This window comes from Taudactylus pleione, unplaced genomic scaffold, assembly GCF_031769625.1.
Source record: "Taudactylus pleione unplaced genomic scaffold, aTauple2 ptg000517l, whole genome shotgun sequence".
In the NCBI taxonomy this organism is placed as follows: domain Eukaryota; kingdom Metazoa; phylum Chordata; class Amphibia; order Anura; family Myobatrachidae; genus Taudactylus; species Taudactylus pleione.
In genome coordinates, this window is record NW_028284919.1 from 3016715 (window position 1) to 3031846 (window position 15132).

A 15132-nucleotide genomic window follows, 5' to 3' on the forward strand; every position below is an offset into this window, starting at 1 on the left:
ATACACATTTTTTCTTTATAAACAGCTGTTTATTTGCCTTTGGGCAGCATGTGCTAAGCATCGCATCCTCAATACGGTACATCCCGCCTCTCGAGTACATACCGTGGTTAATTACCACGGTATGTACCTAGATTATCGCAAAGGACAGCTCCCGATTAGAACTGTCCTTTGTGATGCCCCCAGACAGACGAACTTCCGGGTTCAACACCCAGAAGTCCCTCTGGCGTCCTTCTGTGCAGAAGGACGCGGGGAGTGATCCCATTGGCTCCCTCTCAGGGGGAGCATCCCGAAAAGAGGCACACAGGCGTCTATTGGGTAACGAAGCACCAGAGTGCAGTACATATCTAGTACATATGGTGCATGTGGTAAAACCCGCGAAAATTGCATTTTGGTTTTTTTTACCGCATTTCCCCCTTAGTACATCCCGCTATTTGTGAGAAACAGGCAGGGCCTCTAACAGAACCCTTGCTTTATACCTCCATATCCACTGCATACCATCAAGACAGGTATATTATGTTAGACAGGCATTACATTTTAAAGAATCACATCTATTCTCTTCCATTAAAAAAATAATTCTATATACATAAAATACAATGTGATAATTTTGATATTTTTCTTACATTATTCCCAAAAGTAATTTATGCATACAAGTAAATTAACAAATAAAACATACAACCAAAGTACATTTATTTTAAGCTTTGGAAAATAACAATATAAAAATTAACTCTGGGTTTAGAAATATAAAATAATACAAAATGTTTATTTTTCCAATTCTATTATTTTAAAACAAACCATTAGACTTTCACCTTCCCCTCCTCACAAAAATACAAGTACCTTCATTATATTACATAATAAACAAGAAACCCATGGAAATGTATTAAACCCCATGAGGGTTTTTAACCACACTATGATACATAACATAATTTTTTCTGTTAACTTAACAAAATACACATCCTAAAAAAAAAAAAAAAAAAAAAAAATGTACATAATTTACTTCCCCATTCGCTGCTGCATATTCACCAATAAAACCTGTTCAAGAAACACAAGATCAACAAAAACATTTGGTGTCCTTCAATATGACCGACATTGCAAATGTTCTTCAAAGAATCAGATCCTGGGACTTTCATAAGCGTTCATGTGAATTTATATGTGAGCTGGTTGGTTAAGGAACCTTAAGATCTACAACACTGCGAAAAGGTTGTAAATAGGATGTGATTTTGTCATTTTTTTTTCTTTGACGATTAATTTTCTGAAGTTAGAGGCATGTGACAAAGTGGAAGTCCGTTTTTGAAGCACACAAAAATGATAGACAGAGAGATACACATAAATTACAGAGACTTAAAGGTGCGTATCCACTAGCAGATAGTGAAACAACAGTACGATTAAAACACTGTAATTGTACAGTCGTTCCTCTTCCCCTGCAGTGCCTACACTGGACGACATATCGTTCAGTGTAGGTACCCACCTTCATCCCTGAACATGGTCAATCTGTCGTCATCGGCAGATTGACCAGCATGTTCAGGTAATGATTGATGTCGGAAACGACCAACGGGAGCACGCATCGCTGGTCGTTTATGACATTTGCATGCACGATTTGTGCACGATTAATGAGCGATTGCACGATAACGATCTCGTTATCTTTCAATCGCTCATTTTAAATCAGCAAGTGGGTACCAGCCTTAACTTTCTAGATCTTTAGACACACAAAAAAATGCGGTATCCTTATTGCACCAGACAATCTGTAACTGTAGGTGGTGCTGTTGTCACTAAAAAAAACAAAAACCTATTAACTCTCCACATATATCCAGGAACAAAGCAACCCAACAAGGATTTTCTGTGAAAGAACTTGCTCACAGTGGTAAATCACAAGTTCAAAAGAAATGCAGCCTGTCAACAGCAAAATAGTTGGGTAAAGACACCTCTCCTTCTCCTCCTACCTGCAACTGTGCCTTGTACAAGAGGACTCAGCAAGCTGGTCCAAACAGTATTTCTGTACTGCCCACCCATTCCATGCTATGCCAGTGAGTGTATTAAAAATACTCTTCAGACTACCACTAATTAAAATATGAGAAATGTAGTTAATAATATTGTAATCGTGACCACAGCAATGTGACAATGCTTTTAGGAAAAATGTTGTCAAGCACTGGTGTAAGCAGAGGTTAGTCATGCATTCAAAATAAAGACTATAAGGGTCACCGATTCTTTAGACAGGCTTTTCAATAAAATGTTGGGAAAAACAAGCAGTTCATTATCTATACAGAACCTCTGCAGCAATTGTTGATAATCATAATGTCGACATGCTTGCAATGTTAACATTCACCAGGTCGATACTGCTTAAATGTCAGCATGATTTGAATGTTGATAAAATGGCCTTGGTGGTCTGGTGGCCAGCGCATGACCTCCGGCAGTAGGGAGTATACCTAACCCTCCTCCTAGTAGCTAAACCTAACCTCCCCTTCCACAGCCTAACCCTCCACTGCCAGTCTGTGCAGAATGTCGGCATTAAACATGTCGACATTCCACATTCGATCATGTTGAATGTTGAGAACATCCTTCTGCAGTTGAGAGCACAGATATTATGTTAGGTTTTCTATAAAGCAATGAAATCCTAAATACCTGTGTGGAAACCTGAAGCTTGCTTTGCAATATGAAATCAGCAAATGTTTACATTACTGTAAAGGATATGATTCATAATCCAAGGTTTGTGTGAGAACTCCAGTGAGGACAAATTCTGCACTGTGGACATCTATTAAAAATAAATGTAGATATTAATACACAATTAAATCAATCACTGGAGAAATACATCACTAAAAGATTCTACTTACCTATACTGCCAGCAAAGTATTCTCTGCACAGATGAAGATCATTTTCACATGATACCAAGATAATCTCTGCTAAACTCTACAAAAGAACAGATAACTCTGAAATTAAAGAATGGATTTTTTCTTGTTTTATATTCAAACAATCACTGGAATAAAAGATTTAGGGGTATAATTACCAAAGGAACAAAAGCACTCTCTGGCAAAAAGTGGGCGTTTTTCTAGAAGACTTTTCCCTATCTATCAAAGACTACCACAGTGCTGCAGTACTTCCATGTGCCAACTACATGTCAAACTGCAATCCTCCTACAACAATCGGCATCTCGGAATACAACAGCAGCTTTTTTTTTTCCCAAATCTTTAGTAAAAAAAAAAAAATATTAAAAAATTTTTGGAACTGGAAGCATAAACCCAAGCTTCCAATCCCACTGTGCATGTGTAACCCAGCAAACTGGGTCTCACATGCGCAGTTCCCCTCAGCTTGGCCCAGTGAAGTGGTTAGTTAAGTCTTAGGCTGGGTACACACTGGAGCGATGTGTACCCGGACGATATGGCGACCAACCAGACGATAACAAGAGATATGGTAAGAACTTACCTTTGTTATCTCTGTTTCTACGAAGTCCATAGGGTCCACAGGGTTGACCTTGGGGTATAGGTTGGGAACCAAATCCGGGCACCACGCAGTTAAAGCTTTTAGCTCCCAGGATGCACTGGGTCCACTCTCCCTATAACCCCACCCCCAAGCCAGAGGCACCTCAATTTGTAAGTAGCCAAAGGCCGGAGGAGGAGAGAAAAAGAGAGAGAAAACTGGAACACTCAATAACCATACTCACAGAAATGGGAGACGGAAAACCGGTGACCAGCCACACAACCCATATGAAGCCAGGTGCGTCAGGGCGGGCGCCCTGTGGACCCTATGGACTTCGTAGAAACAGAGATAACAAAGGTAAGTTCTTACCATATCTCTTGTTTTCTACTTCAGGGTCCATAGGGGGTCCACAGGGTTGACCTTGGGGATGTCCCAAAGCAGTTCAACCAAGGGTGGGGACGCTCCTGTGCTGAGAGGAGAATCCGTCGCCAAAAAGGAAGCATCCTGAGAGGCAAAGGAAACCAATGCCTAGAACCTTAAAAAGGTGTGGACAGAAGACCACGTGGCCACCTAGTAAGGCAAAACAGCTGAGGCGCCACAGCGAGCCGCCCACGAGGGTTACATGGCCCGAGAAAAAACAAGCATCAACAACAGAAAGGCCTACCCATGGGTAGGCCCCTGAGGAAGACCTACGAGGCCATCCACCAACATTTGGTTATAGGCCGGCCATCCTTTCCTGTGAAAACCAGAAATCTCAGACCACCAATAAGGAGTCAGATTTCCGTAAGGAACCTGAACGGATCACATAAATCCAAAGAGGCCGGACCACAGTCAATGAGGCCACACCAGCCAAGAGGACTGGGGACAGAATGGCCGTACCATAAGTTCCAGAATAATATGGAACCTGAAAACCACTAAGAAGAAACACAGGGCGAGAGCAACTCACACCCTGACATGATGCCCTCCAGAAGAGGGAGCCACATGAGAACGCTCCCAATTCAGACACTCTCCTGGTTGATATAAACACCCTGAGAGAAAGAGAGAGCCTAAGCAATAGACCATGTAATGGCTATCACAACCAGCGGTTCCATTGACTGTCCCCGGAGGGAACGAAGAACCACTACTAACTCCCAAGGAGTCCCTAGGGAGGACAAATGGAAGCATAATCCAGAAAACACTCCAAAGGATGAACTGGATACCAGAGTGGAGCAATTCCATATCTTAACCATACTGACAGTGTAGAGATCCGCACTGTCAGGAAGACCAGGCCGAGTGTGAAACCCAAGCCAGCCGGAAGGAATGCCAGAATATCTGGAAATCCTGGACACCGGAGGATTGTATCGACAGGTACAATACCATAAGATTTATGGTTGCCACAGTTTGTGGTAGGTCCCAGCAAAAGCTGATCCATGTGCTCTAATCATTCCAACGATGACAAAGCCAGGGAAGCCGTAAGACCACTGTAGGGACACAGTCAAAGACAAACGACCCAGGTCCAAGGCAAAACCAAGGACCCTGAGACAACAGGTCCGGGCAGCGAAGCATCAGGAATGGAGTATCGATGGAGAGACTCCGAAAATCCAAGTACCCCTGACATCTGGGGCAATCAGGAGCCACCAGCAGGAAAGCATCTCCGTCTCAATTGAAACACTTCCAAAGACCTCGAGGAATCAGGGAGACCGGAGAACACAGGTACACAAAGTGAAAGGACCACTTCATCGACAAAGAGTCGCTGAAGGTTGCTTCAGAATCCCCAGAGCTGGACTGTAACACCATAGTGTGATAAAGTCAGAAGGCCCTGAGGGTCACCTCAGGGGGGCCCCCCCTGCTCACCAGGAGATGAAACCTCTCTTGGGGAAGAGACTAGTCCCCAGGATGCACGTCGTGACGGCTGAGGACTCCCGCTTCCCAATGGAGAGCTCCTGAAATGAACGCTGCCGAGATGGTCGGGAGGAGACCCTCGGACTATGTCCGAATATGTGACATACCTGTCATTGCCACCCAACGAACAATGTTGCTAAAAAGGAAGCCACTGTCCTGACCCTGTCGGACTGAACCTTTTCAGGTTCACCGGGAAACAAGAGTTATGCCAGAGTAAGTTAATTGACAGGGTGGAATCGACAGACGTCCAACTGCACTGAAAAGGATGCGAACCAGACACTGTCCATAGCAAAGAATACCCTGGACGAGATGGCCATAGCCACCCGGACAGGGACCGACTTGCCTCCGGAGAGAGCATCATCGTTTGAACAGTGATCCGACAGAAAAAACTCGTTCCATCTGGAGATGAGCCAATTATGGAAAGGTCTGGAATGGAACTGAGCCCATTCCACCATGCATCCCAGAGTGTAAAGACATATGTCGACTGCGCAGACAACCACGTACTCCTAATGGAAGAGTGGAGATTCCGTCTTACGCCAGAAGAATTCTCAGATTCTGAGAATCCAGCAGGGATCCTAGATGAAGAATACCCAGAGAGGGATACAGGGAGGACTTTTTCCCCGTTGATTAAACGTCTGCACCCTGAAGCCACAGTCATCCTGACCTGGCTGTAAAGTACCCCGGTGATCCCGCTAAGAGCAGGAGGCCGTCCAGGTACAGGAGCATTGGGATATACTGAACAGGAGAACTGTCAGAAAATCCAAAACACTGGTAAACCCCTGTGGGGCTGAGGACAGTCCCAACAGGCAGAGCCCGAAAAATTGTAAGTGTTGCTGTGATACAGCAAACCTCAGCCCATGCTGAGGAAAGGTCTCTGTAAGTACCCGTAGGCACGCGTCCTGTATATCCAGTGATACCATAAAGTCCCCAGGTTCCAAACATCGTATGATGGAGCATAGGGATTTCCTCCTGAGCCCAGGTAGCTTTAGGAACTGGTTCAGGGAATTGAGACAGAGAATAGGCCAAAAAGGACCATTCAGCCACCGCACCAGAAAGAAAGCAGAACAACCAGTCCCTCACTGAGATAGTGGGGATGGCCTAATTAGCTCCGCTTACCGCAACAACTGCATAGCTTTCTGGATCTGTAAGGCCCCTGTAAAGAGGCCGCCTGAGCAAAGAGAGGGCGTACCCTCCTACCCACGTAGCCACGGCAACTTGACACTAGTACCGGGCGAACTGAGAAAATCGGTATCTCCCAGTTGTAGGCCTGTCCCGTCAGGCTGAAGAGATATCCGTAGGTTCAGAAGCAGGATCGGCTGGCAGTCCAGGCCTGCTCGGTACTGGATATGTCGGCCCTTGTAGATGCCGACAGTCTACGAAGAAACAGACCTTTAGGCTGACCCAGAGGACAAAAAGACTTAACAGACTTAGTCTGAGGCCTTGTAGAGGGCATAGCTGAAAGCGGTAAACTCGTCGTTAGTAATACTGCCAATGTTACTACAATCTTGTCAAGGTCAGGACCAACCAAGATCAACCCTAAAGATGGTATCTGCACCTCTGCATTCCCAGAGCGCAGCCATAGCGTATTACGGAGGATACAGTCGCAGCCGGAACTCTGAAAGTTAGGAGACTGGTATCCAATATAGGCATTTCCACCTATGACAACTGCATATATTACGAGAGCGACCAAATACATTTGAACCCCCGACGTGTTGGAGGGGAAAAAATGTTACAAATGCATCAGCCCAATAGTATTAACCAACCATGCTATAGCCATGGTAGGATGGGTAACAACCCCTGAAAGCAAGTATACCGATTTCAGGCAGAGTTACCACCTACGGACCACGCAGGAATGGGAGGCGTAGTAACGTCTGTAATCAGACGAGTAACATGCCCATCCACCCCAGGAGGGGCTCGTGATGACCCTCAGGGAATTTGGGACAGGAGGCCAAACACTGTTGTAACACCTCCTATCTGGCAACAGCCAGAGTCCCACTATGCGATCCACCCGCTAGTCAGCAACAGGGAACCCGAAGGCACGTAAGACTGAGGGTGTATGATACAGGTGCAGGTCAACATTCACTCTAACCAGAATGGACCTGCTACCAGCCCTAAAGCAGGGATAATAATACCTGAAATAGGCTTCCCCCCGTGTAAGAGGGAAAGAGCCCAAAACAGTATCCAGTTCACGGCAGAGCCAACTGGGAAGTAACCACAGGGCGTTAACCACGCCAATTTGCGTTCGTAGAAAACGACATCCACCCAGGGTGGCTGTTGTGGTAATCCCTGCAAGGGGCATGACAGACTATTGTGGCACCAGGGGGAATTCATATACTGCGAAAAAAACCCTGTAGGGAGCGGTAGTCTGTGTCACAGGGGAAGAGTGCAAGAAACTGCGAGATACCCTGAGATGAAAAGGGCAGTATGGTGAAGTAACCCCAAGTGAGGTACAACAATGGGGCCCGCCCGGCGATCCGCAATTGAGAGGATCCCGAGAAAACAAACCGCCCAAGGGGGTCGTGAAAGGGGCCGGCACCAGATGACGCCACATACAGAACCCTTTATGAGTCAAATCCTCCGCACTAACACCTGCAGCACATGACTTGCAGGATAGTAAAAATGGGTGCAGTATAACGCTCTATCTCCTGGTCAGACATATCTGACCAACCCTCTTGGCGGAAATATTAAGCAGCGCTATACTGGTCCTGACTGATGCCAAAAATTAGCTGCAGGGACCCATTTTCAGCGTATGCAACACACAGTTCCATCTAAAATATGGCAACGTGCAGCACGCAACAGTATGTGACAAACCTCACAAATATTAACCAGTATATAAATGTGAGGTCTCAGAACCACCCCAAGTACAGCTGTATTAGGGCAGATAAGGAAAAGGGATAGATATACACTGACAGGTGAGAGAATTAAATACAGACAGTCAGCACTAGCATAAGTCACATACAATGCAGATATACACATATATACATAAACATGTCATATAATATACTGCACTATTACACTGCATTCAACTTACCCAGATTCAGTGTCTGGGAAGGCTACAGCGCGGTGTACACTGACCTGATGGTGAGGTACGCAGGGGGACTGGACTCACTGCCATCTCCGGAGCTCTGCTGCTGCACCACAAGAAAATGGCCGCTGGAGACCTCAGAAGAAGCGTGGCCCGCGGAGGAAGCAGCTCAGCGACGCCAGACTATACATACTGAAAGGCGCGCTGAGCTGAGGGGAGGAGCCGCTGTAACAGGGAAAGCTTCCTCCCCTGGCCGGCTATTAACCACCGGGACGCCGGCTCCCTGCACCGAACACTAAGTCCCTGGTGGTCTAGTGGACACACGGGGTATGGGGGGCCCGCCGCCACTGCCGGCGCCTCCGGTCTGTCCCCGGAGACCGGAGGCACAGGACTGCATATTAAATGCGCGGATCACCGCAACCGGTGATCCGCGACCTTACCTGCTCCCCGTGGATCCGGCAGCAGTCCTGGGCGCCCGCAGAGTCCGGCTAGTACAGACTCTGGGGTCCCGCTGAGATCCCCAGATCTGTACTGGCGTCTCAGCGCCGGCGGGGTGACGGAGCGGCAGCTTAGACGTCCTATGGACAGTCCGACGCTGCCGCTCTGAAAGTCCAAAGTAAAAATAAAAAAATAAAAACTCTGTACTTAGAAAAAATAAAGCTTAGGGGCTGCTAATCAGCTCCCCACTGCACTAAACGGTGACCCGACTCCGGCCGGGCACAACTTAAACTGAGGTGCCTCTGGCTTGGGGTTATAGGGAGAGTGGACCCAGTGCATCCTGGGAGCTAAAAGCTTTAACTGCGTGGTGCCCGGATTTGGTTCCCAACCTATACCCCAAGGTCAACCCTGTGGACCCCCTATGGACCCTGAAGTAGAAATTAGTATTGCTCCAGTTTGTACCCAGCTGTATTGCTGCAAGCTAGTATCACCAGAGAAGTGAGTACCACTTAGCTGCCTCTGCAAGATTTTGATAATTTGTAATTATTAGCAAAAGAAAACCAGTCCTGATGGCAACTATTAATAAATAGGGACCAAAAAATCCTTCTGGATCACACTAAATTCGCCATGGACTTTAACGGGGAACACTTTCAAAACTGAGTGACTGGGGACAATTCTTCAGTACAAACTGATACAGTGCTCATGGGAATTTTTTTTTAAATTTATTTATTGAAAGTACTTTAGCGTCTAAACTATTTTTACATCAATACACTTATATTTACGTTTTTTTTAAATGTATTTATTTTTCATTTCCACCTCATTATATACACCACTTATTGTAAATATACAACAGTGGTCCTTTTTTTGACATCATGCAAGTGTTTGAGAATAACTTGTCTTTGAACTGTGCATACAAATCTTGGCTGTGAAAACTCCTGTGGTGGGACGTAGTCGGCATCCCGGTGTGCGGGATACCGATGGTCTGAATACCGGTGCCGAAATCCCAACCGGTTGGGATCCTGGCACCAGTATCCCGACCGCCGGCATCCCGAAGGTATTGGGGTGTTAGGGGGAGGTTAGGGTTAGGTAGCGGGGTTAGACATTAGGGGGAGGGTTAGGCACCGGGTAGGGAAGGTTAGGTTTAGGCACTAGGGTGGAAGGTTAGGGTTAGGCACTGGGGAGGGTGGGTTAGAAAAATACTTACCATTACTTCCTATGGGTGTCGGTATTCTGGCTGTCGGGATGTCGCTTTCGGTATTCTGAACAGTAGCATCCCGACAGCCGGGATTTCATACCCAACCCTCCTGTGGTAGCCCAGTTAGGGAGAGTTAAATATTGAACTGCCCAACATTCACAAATTTTAATGAAACGTTCGGCACCTTCTTCCTTTTCTCATGATCATAATTCAAAGTATTCATTTGGCAACTGACCAACTGTAATGTTGCTAAAATATCTCTTGCTTTTAAACTAGTTGCTGTCGGCTGTTATACACCATGTAGGCAGCAGTCATTACAGAAAGTGCCCTTGTGTCGCTTCTTAGGAAGAAACTAGCCTAAGTGGTTTTGTATTTTAAGAAATTATGCAAATATTCATATTTTAATAAATTATTTTTTTGGCAAATTCAGTTTGTTAGTGAATTTCTCAAGCCAGGGTCAAGACACAAAAACCTCTATGCAGGACTATTCTAAATGTGTTTGCAGATGCATACAAATACTTTAATGGTACATTCACACGTGCTGCAAACATAAGCAAAACATATAAAAATGAACAGGTCATAATAACGGGCTGTCTATTACATTTGTTGTAGTAGTGCACTTTAATATACATGAAACATAGGTTATGCTTGGGACTTGTTCAATGTGGAGTTCAAAGAATGCAATCATGGGGTACGGCACAATTCATTCTTCTTATTTTTTACTCATTTATTAAGACGTGAATAATGCAAATCGGAAAGGTGTGCCAATAGTCATTCGTTTCACTAACCTTATTTTGCTTGTGCTCTACAATTTTCCGAAAGGAAGGGGGTTTAGTTAAGATTTTTCCACCTGCGCACTCCACAATAGATTTCATTGTTGACAAGCTGGGGCATATCCCGGGAGTGATATAAAAATACTTGCCCTAAAAAATAAAAGTAATATAGACTGCTACATACAGTGAAAAGTGAGAAAAGATGGTTGTTGAATTAATTGTTTTAATTATTAGATTGAAATAATATTAAAAACGGTCTCCTAAAATCTAAGTTTTATTAAATGCTTTGTGTACAATAAATAATTAATATTTATGCCAGTTGCTGTGCTTTTACTATACCACAATAGTGCTCCTTAAGCTGGGTACACAATATACGTTCCATGGTGCGATATATCGCTCCGCAGTGCAATATAGCATACCGCCGTGGATCGGAATTATATATCGTATGGATTGTGCAGTGCATTCGCCGTACATCGCATCGTCCCATCTGCTGTGCTGCACAGCAGATAAGATGATACAATAAACTAAACCATGCAGCAGGTAACAATATATTGTGCCATCATATACCAGATCGTGCAGTTTGTACAGCGCGCACAATGTATCGTTACATTGCGCTGTTACATTGCTGGGTACACTCATATCGTGTAGTGTATAACCAGCTTTAGTGTATGCACATTCTTAGAACCTGAAATTGATACTATGGATTATGGAGGTTTTTACACAAGTTTCAATTCTTGTGACAGAATGATATTGAAATTTACAGTAAGCTTGTAACAGACACACAGAAATGTAGCTAATGCCTTCCTGAACTGGTGTTCTGATTGGTGGAGCAGTCATGGAACCCTACCTTGAAGAGGGGAGCAACATGCGCTCTCTTTAGGGATTCCTCTAAACTAAAGCAGAAAAGCACTTCAGCTTCAGCATCGCGCAGTATGTAGCTCTGTTCCTCTAGTCGGGGGGAAAAAAAGAGAAAAAAATAAATAAATACTGGCTATTTAAAAATATATAAATAAAGACTAAAACATAGCAGGGCTAAAATAAATATAAATTTTATTTATACATTTAATAACAGGGACTTGTAGAACAAGGTGGTTGTTGTTTTTTTGGTCAGCATTTTAATTTAAAACTTTAGAGTTGGTATATTCTTTAGTGTTACACCATGAAGAAAAACCAGGTGATACAACAGCACTATTACAAGGGGAAAAAGACTTCCTTTCTGTTACATCTACTTGTGGACAGCTACAAAACACCTTATCTCAGTCTTCCTCCCTCCATTAGCAAAACAGTAGAGTCCCACTGACTTACCAACAAATTTTTGGCACTTAAAACTTTCATCGAGCCAGTCTGGAGTCACAATGTGCTTTGCTACAGAAATGGCAGTCAGAAATTTGACTGTTCTAGTGACTTTACTAGCAATCAAATGAGTGCATTTCTGTGCCGAGTCCACCACTTCTCCCCCAAGAATATAGAGTTTCTGAAAAATACATTTACACAAGTGTCAAGGGTTATCTAATAAACATGGAGAACCAATACAGAGTACTATACCAATTTAAAAACAAAAAAACAAATAACTCCCACAATAACAAAACCTAAAGAGAAATCTGATATTGTGCATGTACTCGCTGTAAAATCAATTTCTGAGTCCATCTGGGGGATACTGCAAAACGTGGGTTTAGAGGGGGGGGGGGGGGGGTTTGAGGAGGAGGCACTAAGTAGTTAAAACTATTGGAGCTGAAACACACTCCCCCTCCCCTTTTAAGCCCTCCCATCTGCTCCAGTAAGCAAGATATTTACCTAACAAAGCCTAAGGACAATACAACGTGCATCAGGAACAAACACAACAACAAGGGAGGGAATGCAGCGGACCCCAGATGGATTCAGAGGAATTGATTTTACTGCTAGTACGAAAATCTGCTTACCTCTCAATTTATCTGAGGGACACTGCCGATTGTGAGACTTCCCAAAGCAAGCCTTAAGAGGTATGAAGGAACACAAGTTTGACCAACAGAGGGTAAAATTACCCAAACCACGCCCTCCATGGCCAGTCTGGAGCAATGAGGAGAACATAAGAGAACATAGGACGGACCAGGTAACCCAGATGAAAGACCACCTGGTGGTCACACCGTCCAACAAGGCTGCCTGATCGTCCTGTAACACCGCAGCTTCTTGTTAGTTTGGAAGCCATGCAATCGATGTCAGGAAGACACCAGTGCTCTTCAAGAAGGTTGCACGCAGCCTGGTGCAATTCCCACTCGCCCAAACGGACCTTGTGCCAACTGAGAAAGCTGGCTTTGGAACTGTTCAACCCTGGAATGAATATGGCAGAGATGGCTGGAGTGAACAATTTCTCCTACCACATAATGCAAGCTGTCTCCATCATGGCATGATGACTGCTGTTTCCTCCCTGCTGGTTGATATATGCCACAGCCGTTGCATTTTCGACTAAATGCAAAAAAGCAGATGGTTTGCAATTCCAGCACACTGATGGAAAAGTGGCCTCTTCCTGGGACCATAGCTCCTGATACTGGAATCCCAGGGTCACCCCGTCCCAGCCCAAGAGACTGGCATTGATCATGACCAGGATCCAATCCCAGATCGAGAACTGAAAACCCTTGGACAGGTTGGGGGAGTAAAGCCACTAAACCAAGGTACTGGCAGGCTGGAAGAGAGAGACTGAACTGTTTGTCCAAGTAAGGATCAGATTTCTTCTAATGCTGCAGAGACCTGGAATGAAATCAAGTGAAGGGGACCGCCTCAAAAAAGTAGGTACCATCTTCCCCAGCAACTTTACACACCGGTTGTAGAAGGGACCGCACCAAAGACTGCAGGGCCACAATCTAGGGTTCTGGGAGAAAAACGCCCCAACAAGATGTGTTGAAGAGAAGCCCTAGAAAGATCACCCTCCGAGCCACCACCTGTAGATGACGGCTGAGAAGGGACCTGGAGGACGCCTTGATCATAAAGTCATCCAGACAAGGGATGACAGATCTCTTTGTGATTCAACAGGGCGCATTGGGGTCAGGAGCTTGAAGACCCTGGGTGCCGTAGAAAGCCTAAAGCGTAAAACCCCAAACTGGAACTTGTGGGATCCAATGTCAAACCAAAGAAGAAATCACATCACAAAGAAATCACATCCATTTACACATGACCAACATATATGTAGGTCTACTTCAAGTGGTTTATGAGGACCAGAAGAACAGATGGCTCTGAAAACTGGTCGGACCAGGCTTCCATGGCCTTGTTAGCTCAGGCCCGCCAAGACTGGCCGAGAGGTGGCTTCTTGCAAAGGAAAACAAAGACTTAAGCAAAGCCTCACACTTAAGGTCATTGGTATCTTTCAATGTAATGGCCTTTGCTAACAGAGCAATAGAAGCGTCCACCAAAATATCTCAAACAACCATGTCTTTATCAGACACGTGCACAAAAATCCTGCAAGAAGCTTTCTGTAGAGTGAGAAAAGGAAGGGAAAGTGGAAACCGGCTGCTTCTTCTTAAGAAGTCTGTCACTGAGGCAGGGGACTCATCCTCCACAAACTGCAAGGTCTGGTGACTGGCCATAAATAAGTAACCAACTCCAAAACTCTAGGGAGAGCTATCTACAGAGGCAGCGGCTATCGTGGGGGACACAGACTGTGGAGGCGGATCCAACTGAGGGACAATAGGAACTGAAGTGCTCACCTACAATTGGTTGCTGACTTCACATACCTCACTTGCCAAAGCTACAATGGATCGAGGCATGATCTTCGTCTAAGACTGTAATACCTCCTACGCCGGAAAGTCCTCGGATGCGCGCTGACTGAGTGTCTCAGCCTCACAAGCTACACAGAGAGGACACTGCTACCTCAAAGGAGTTTTTAAGAGCATTATGAGCAACTGTATCGTTGGAGATGTTTGCCCACAGGAACTAATCAGATACTAGCTATTATCTTCTATAAGGTGCTACATAAATGTTAAGTAGAATCTGATTGGTTGCTATGGGCACTTTAGTAAATATACCCATACTGAGTTTGAGAATGGTGATTTGTATTTAATTTTTTTTCATTGTTTTATTAAGGAAGATATGGAATGGATTTCCTTTTAAAAGGCGGGGGACAGTGGGAAGGCACGGGTACATAGGATGCGGCAATGTCAGCTGGCTACATTCGTATCCTATGAGACGGTGCCAGTTATGTAGTTACAGGGGTATTACCTTAACATATTGCTGGATTTGAGTTGGGTCAAATCCGGTGAACATTACATGGGGGGTCATATCAGGAGACAGTTTCTTAGTTGGAGGTGGCAGATCTTCAATTCTGAAAGAAACCAGAGCATACAATTAAAAAACTAAAAAGGAGGATTACAGATGTGTCCACAAACACCTATCTTTAAACCGTGCCAAATAGCCACGTTTAACGTGCTATGGACCTTACAACT

General features: G+C 44.9%; 1 protein-coding gene across 2 annotated transcripts in view; it reads right to left on the minus strand.

Annotated features, from left to right (window-relative positions):
• Positions 1-670: 670 nt before the first annotated feature.
• PAXIP1 (PAX interacting protein 1) overlaps positions 671-15132 on the minus strand; it is a 59501-nt gene continuing 45039 nt past the window's right edge. For both annotated transcript variants that reach the window (XM_088450362.1, XM_088450361.1), the window contains 7 exons: positions 14909-15011; positions 12026-12194; positions 11568-11668; positions 10736-10870; positions 2826-2901; positions 2682-2746; positions 671-1145 (listed from right to left, as the gene is read on the minus strand). In XM_088450362.1, the coding sequence (XP_088306488.1) occupies positions 1134-1145; positions 2682-2746; positions 2826-2901; positions 10736-10870; positions 11568-11668; positions 12026-12194; positions 14909-15011 (661 nt within the window). In that variant the 3' untranslated portion in view covers positions 671-1133. The remainder of the gene's footprint in view (positions 1146-2681; positions 2747-2825; positions 2902-10735; positions 10871-11567; positions 11669-12025; positions 12195-14908; positions 15012-15132) is intronic.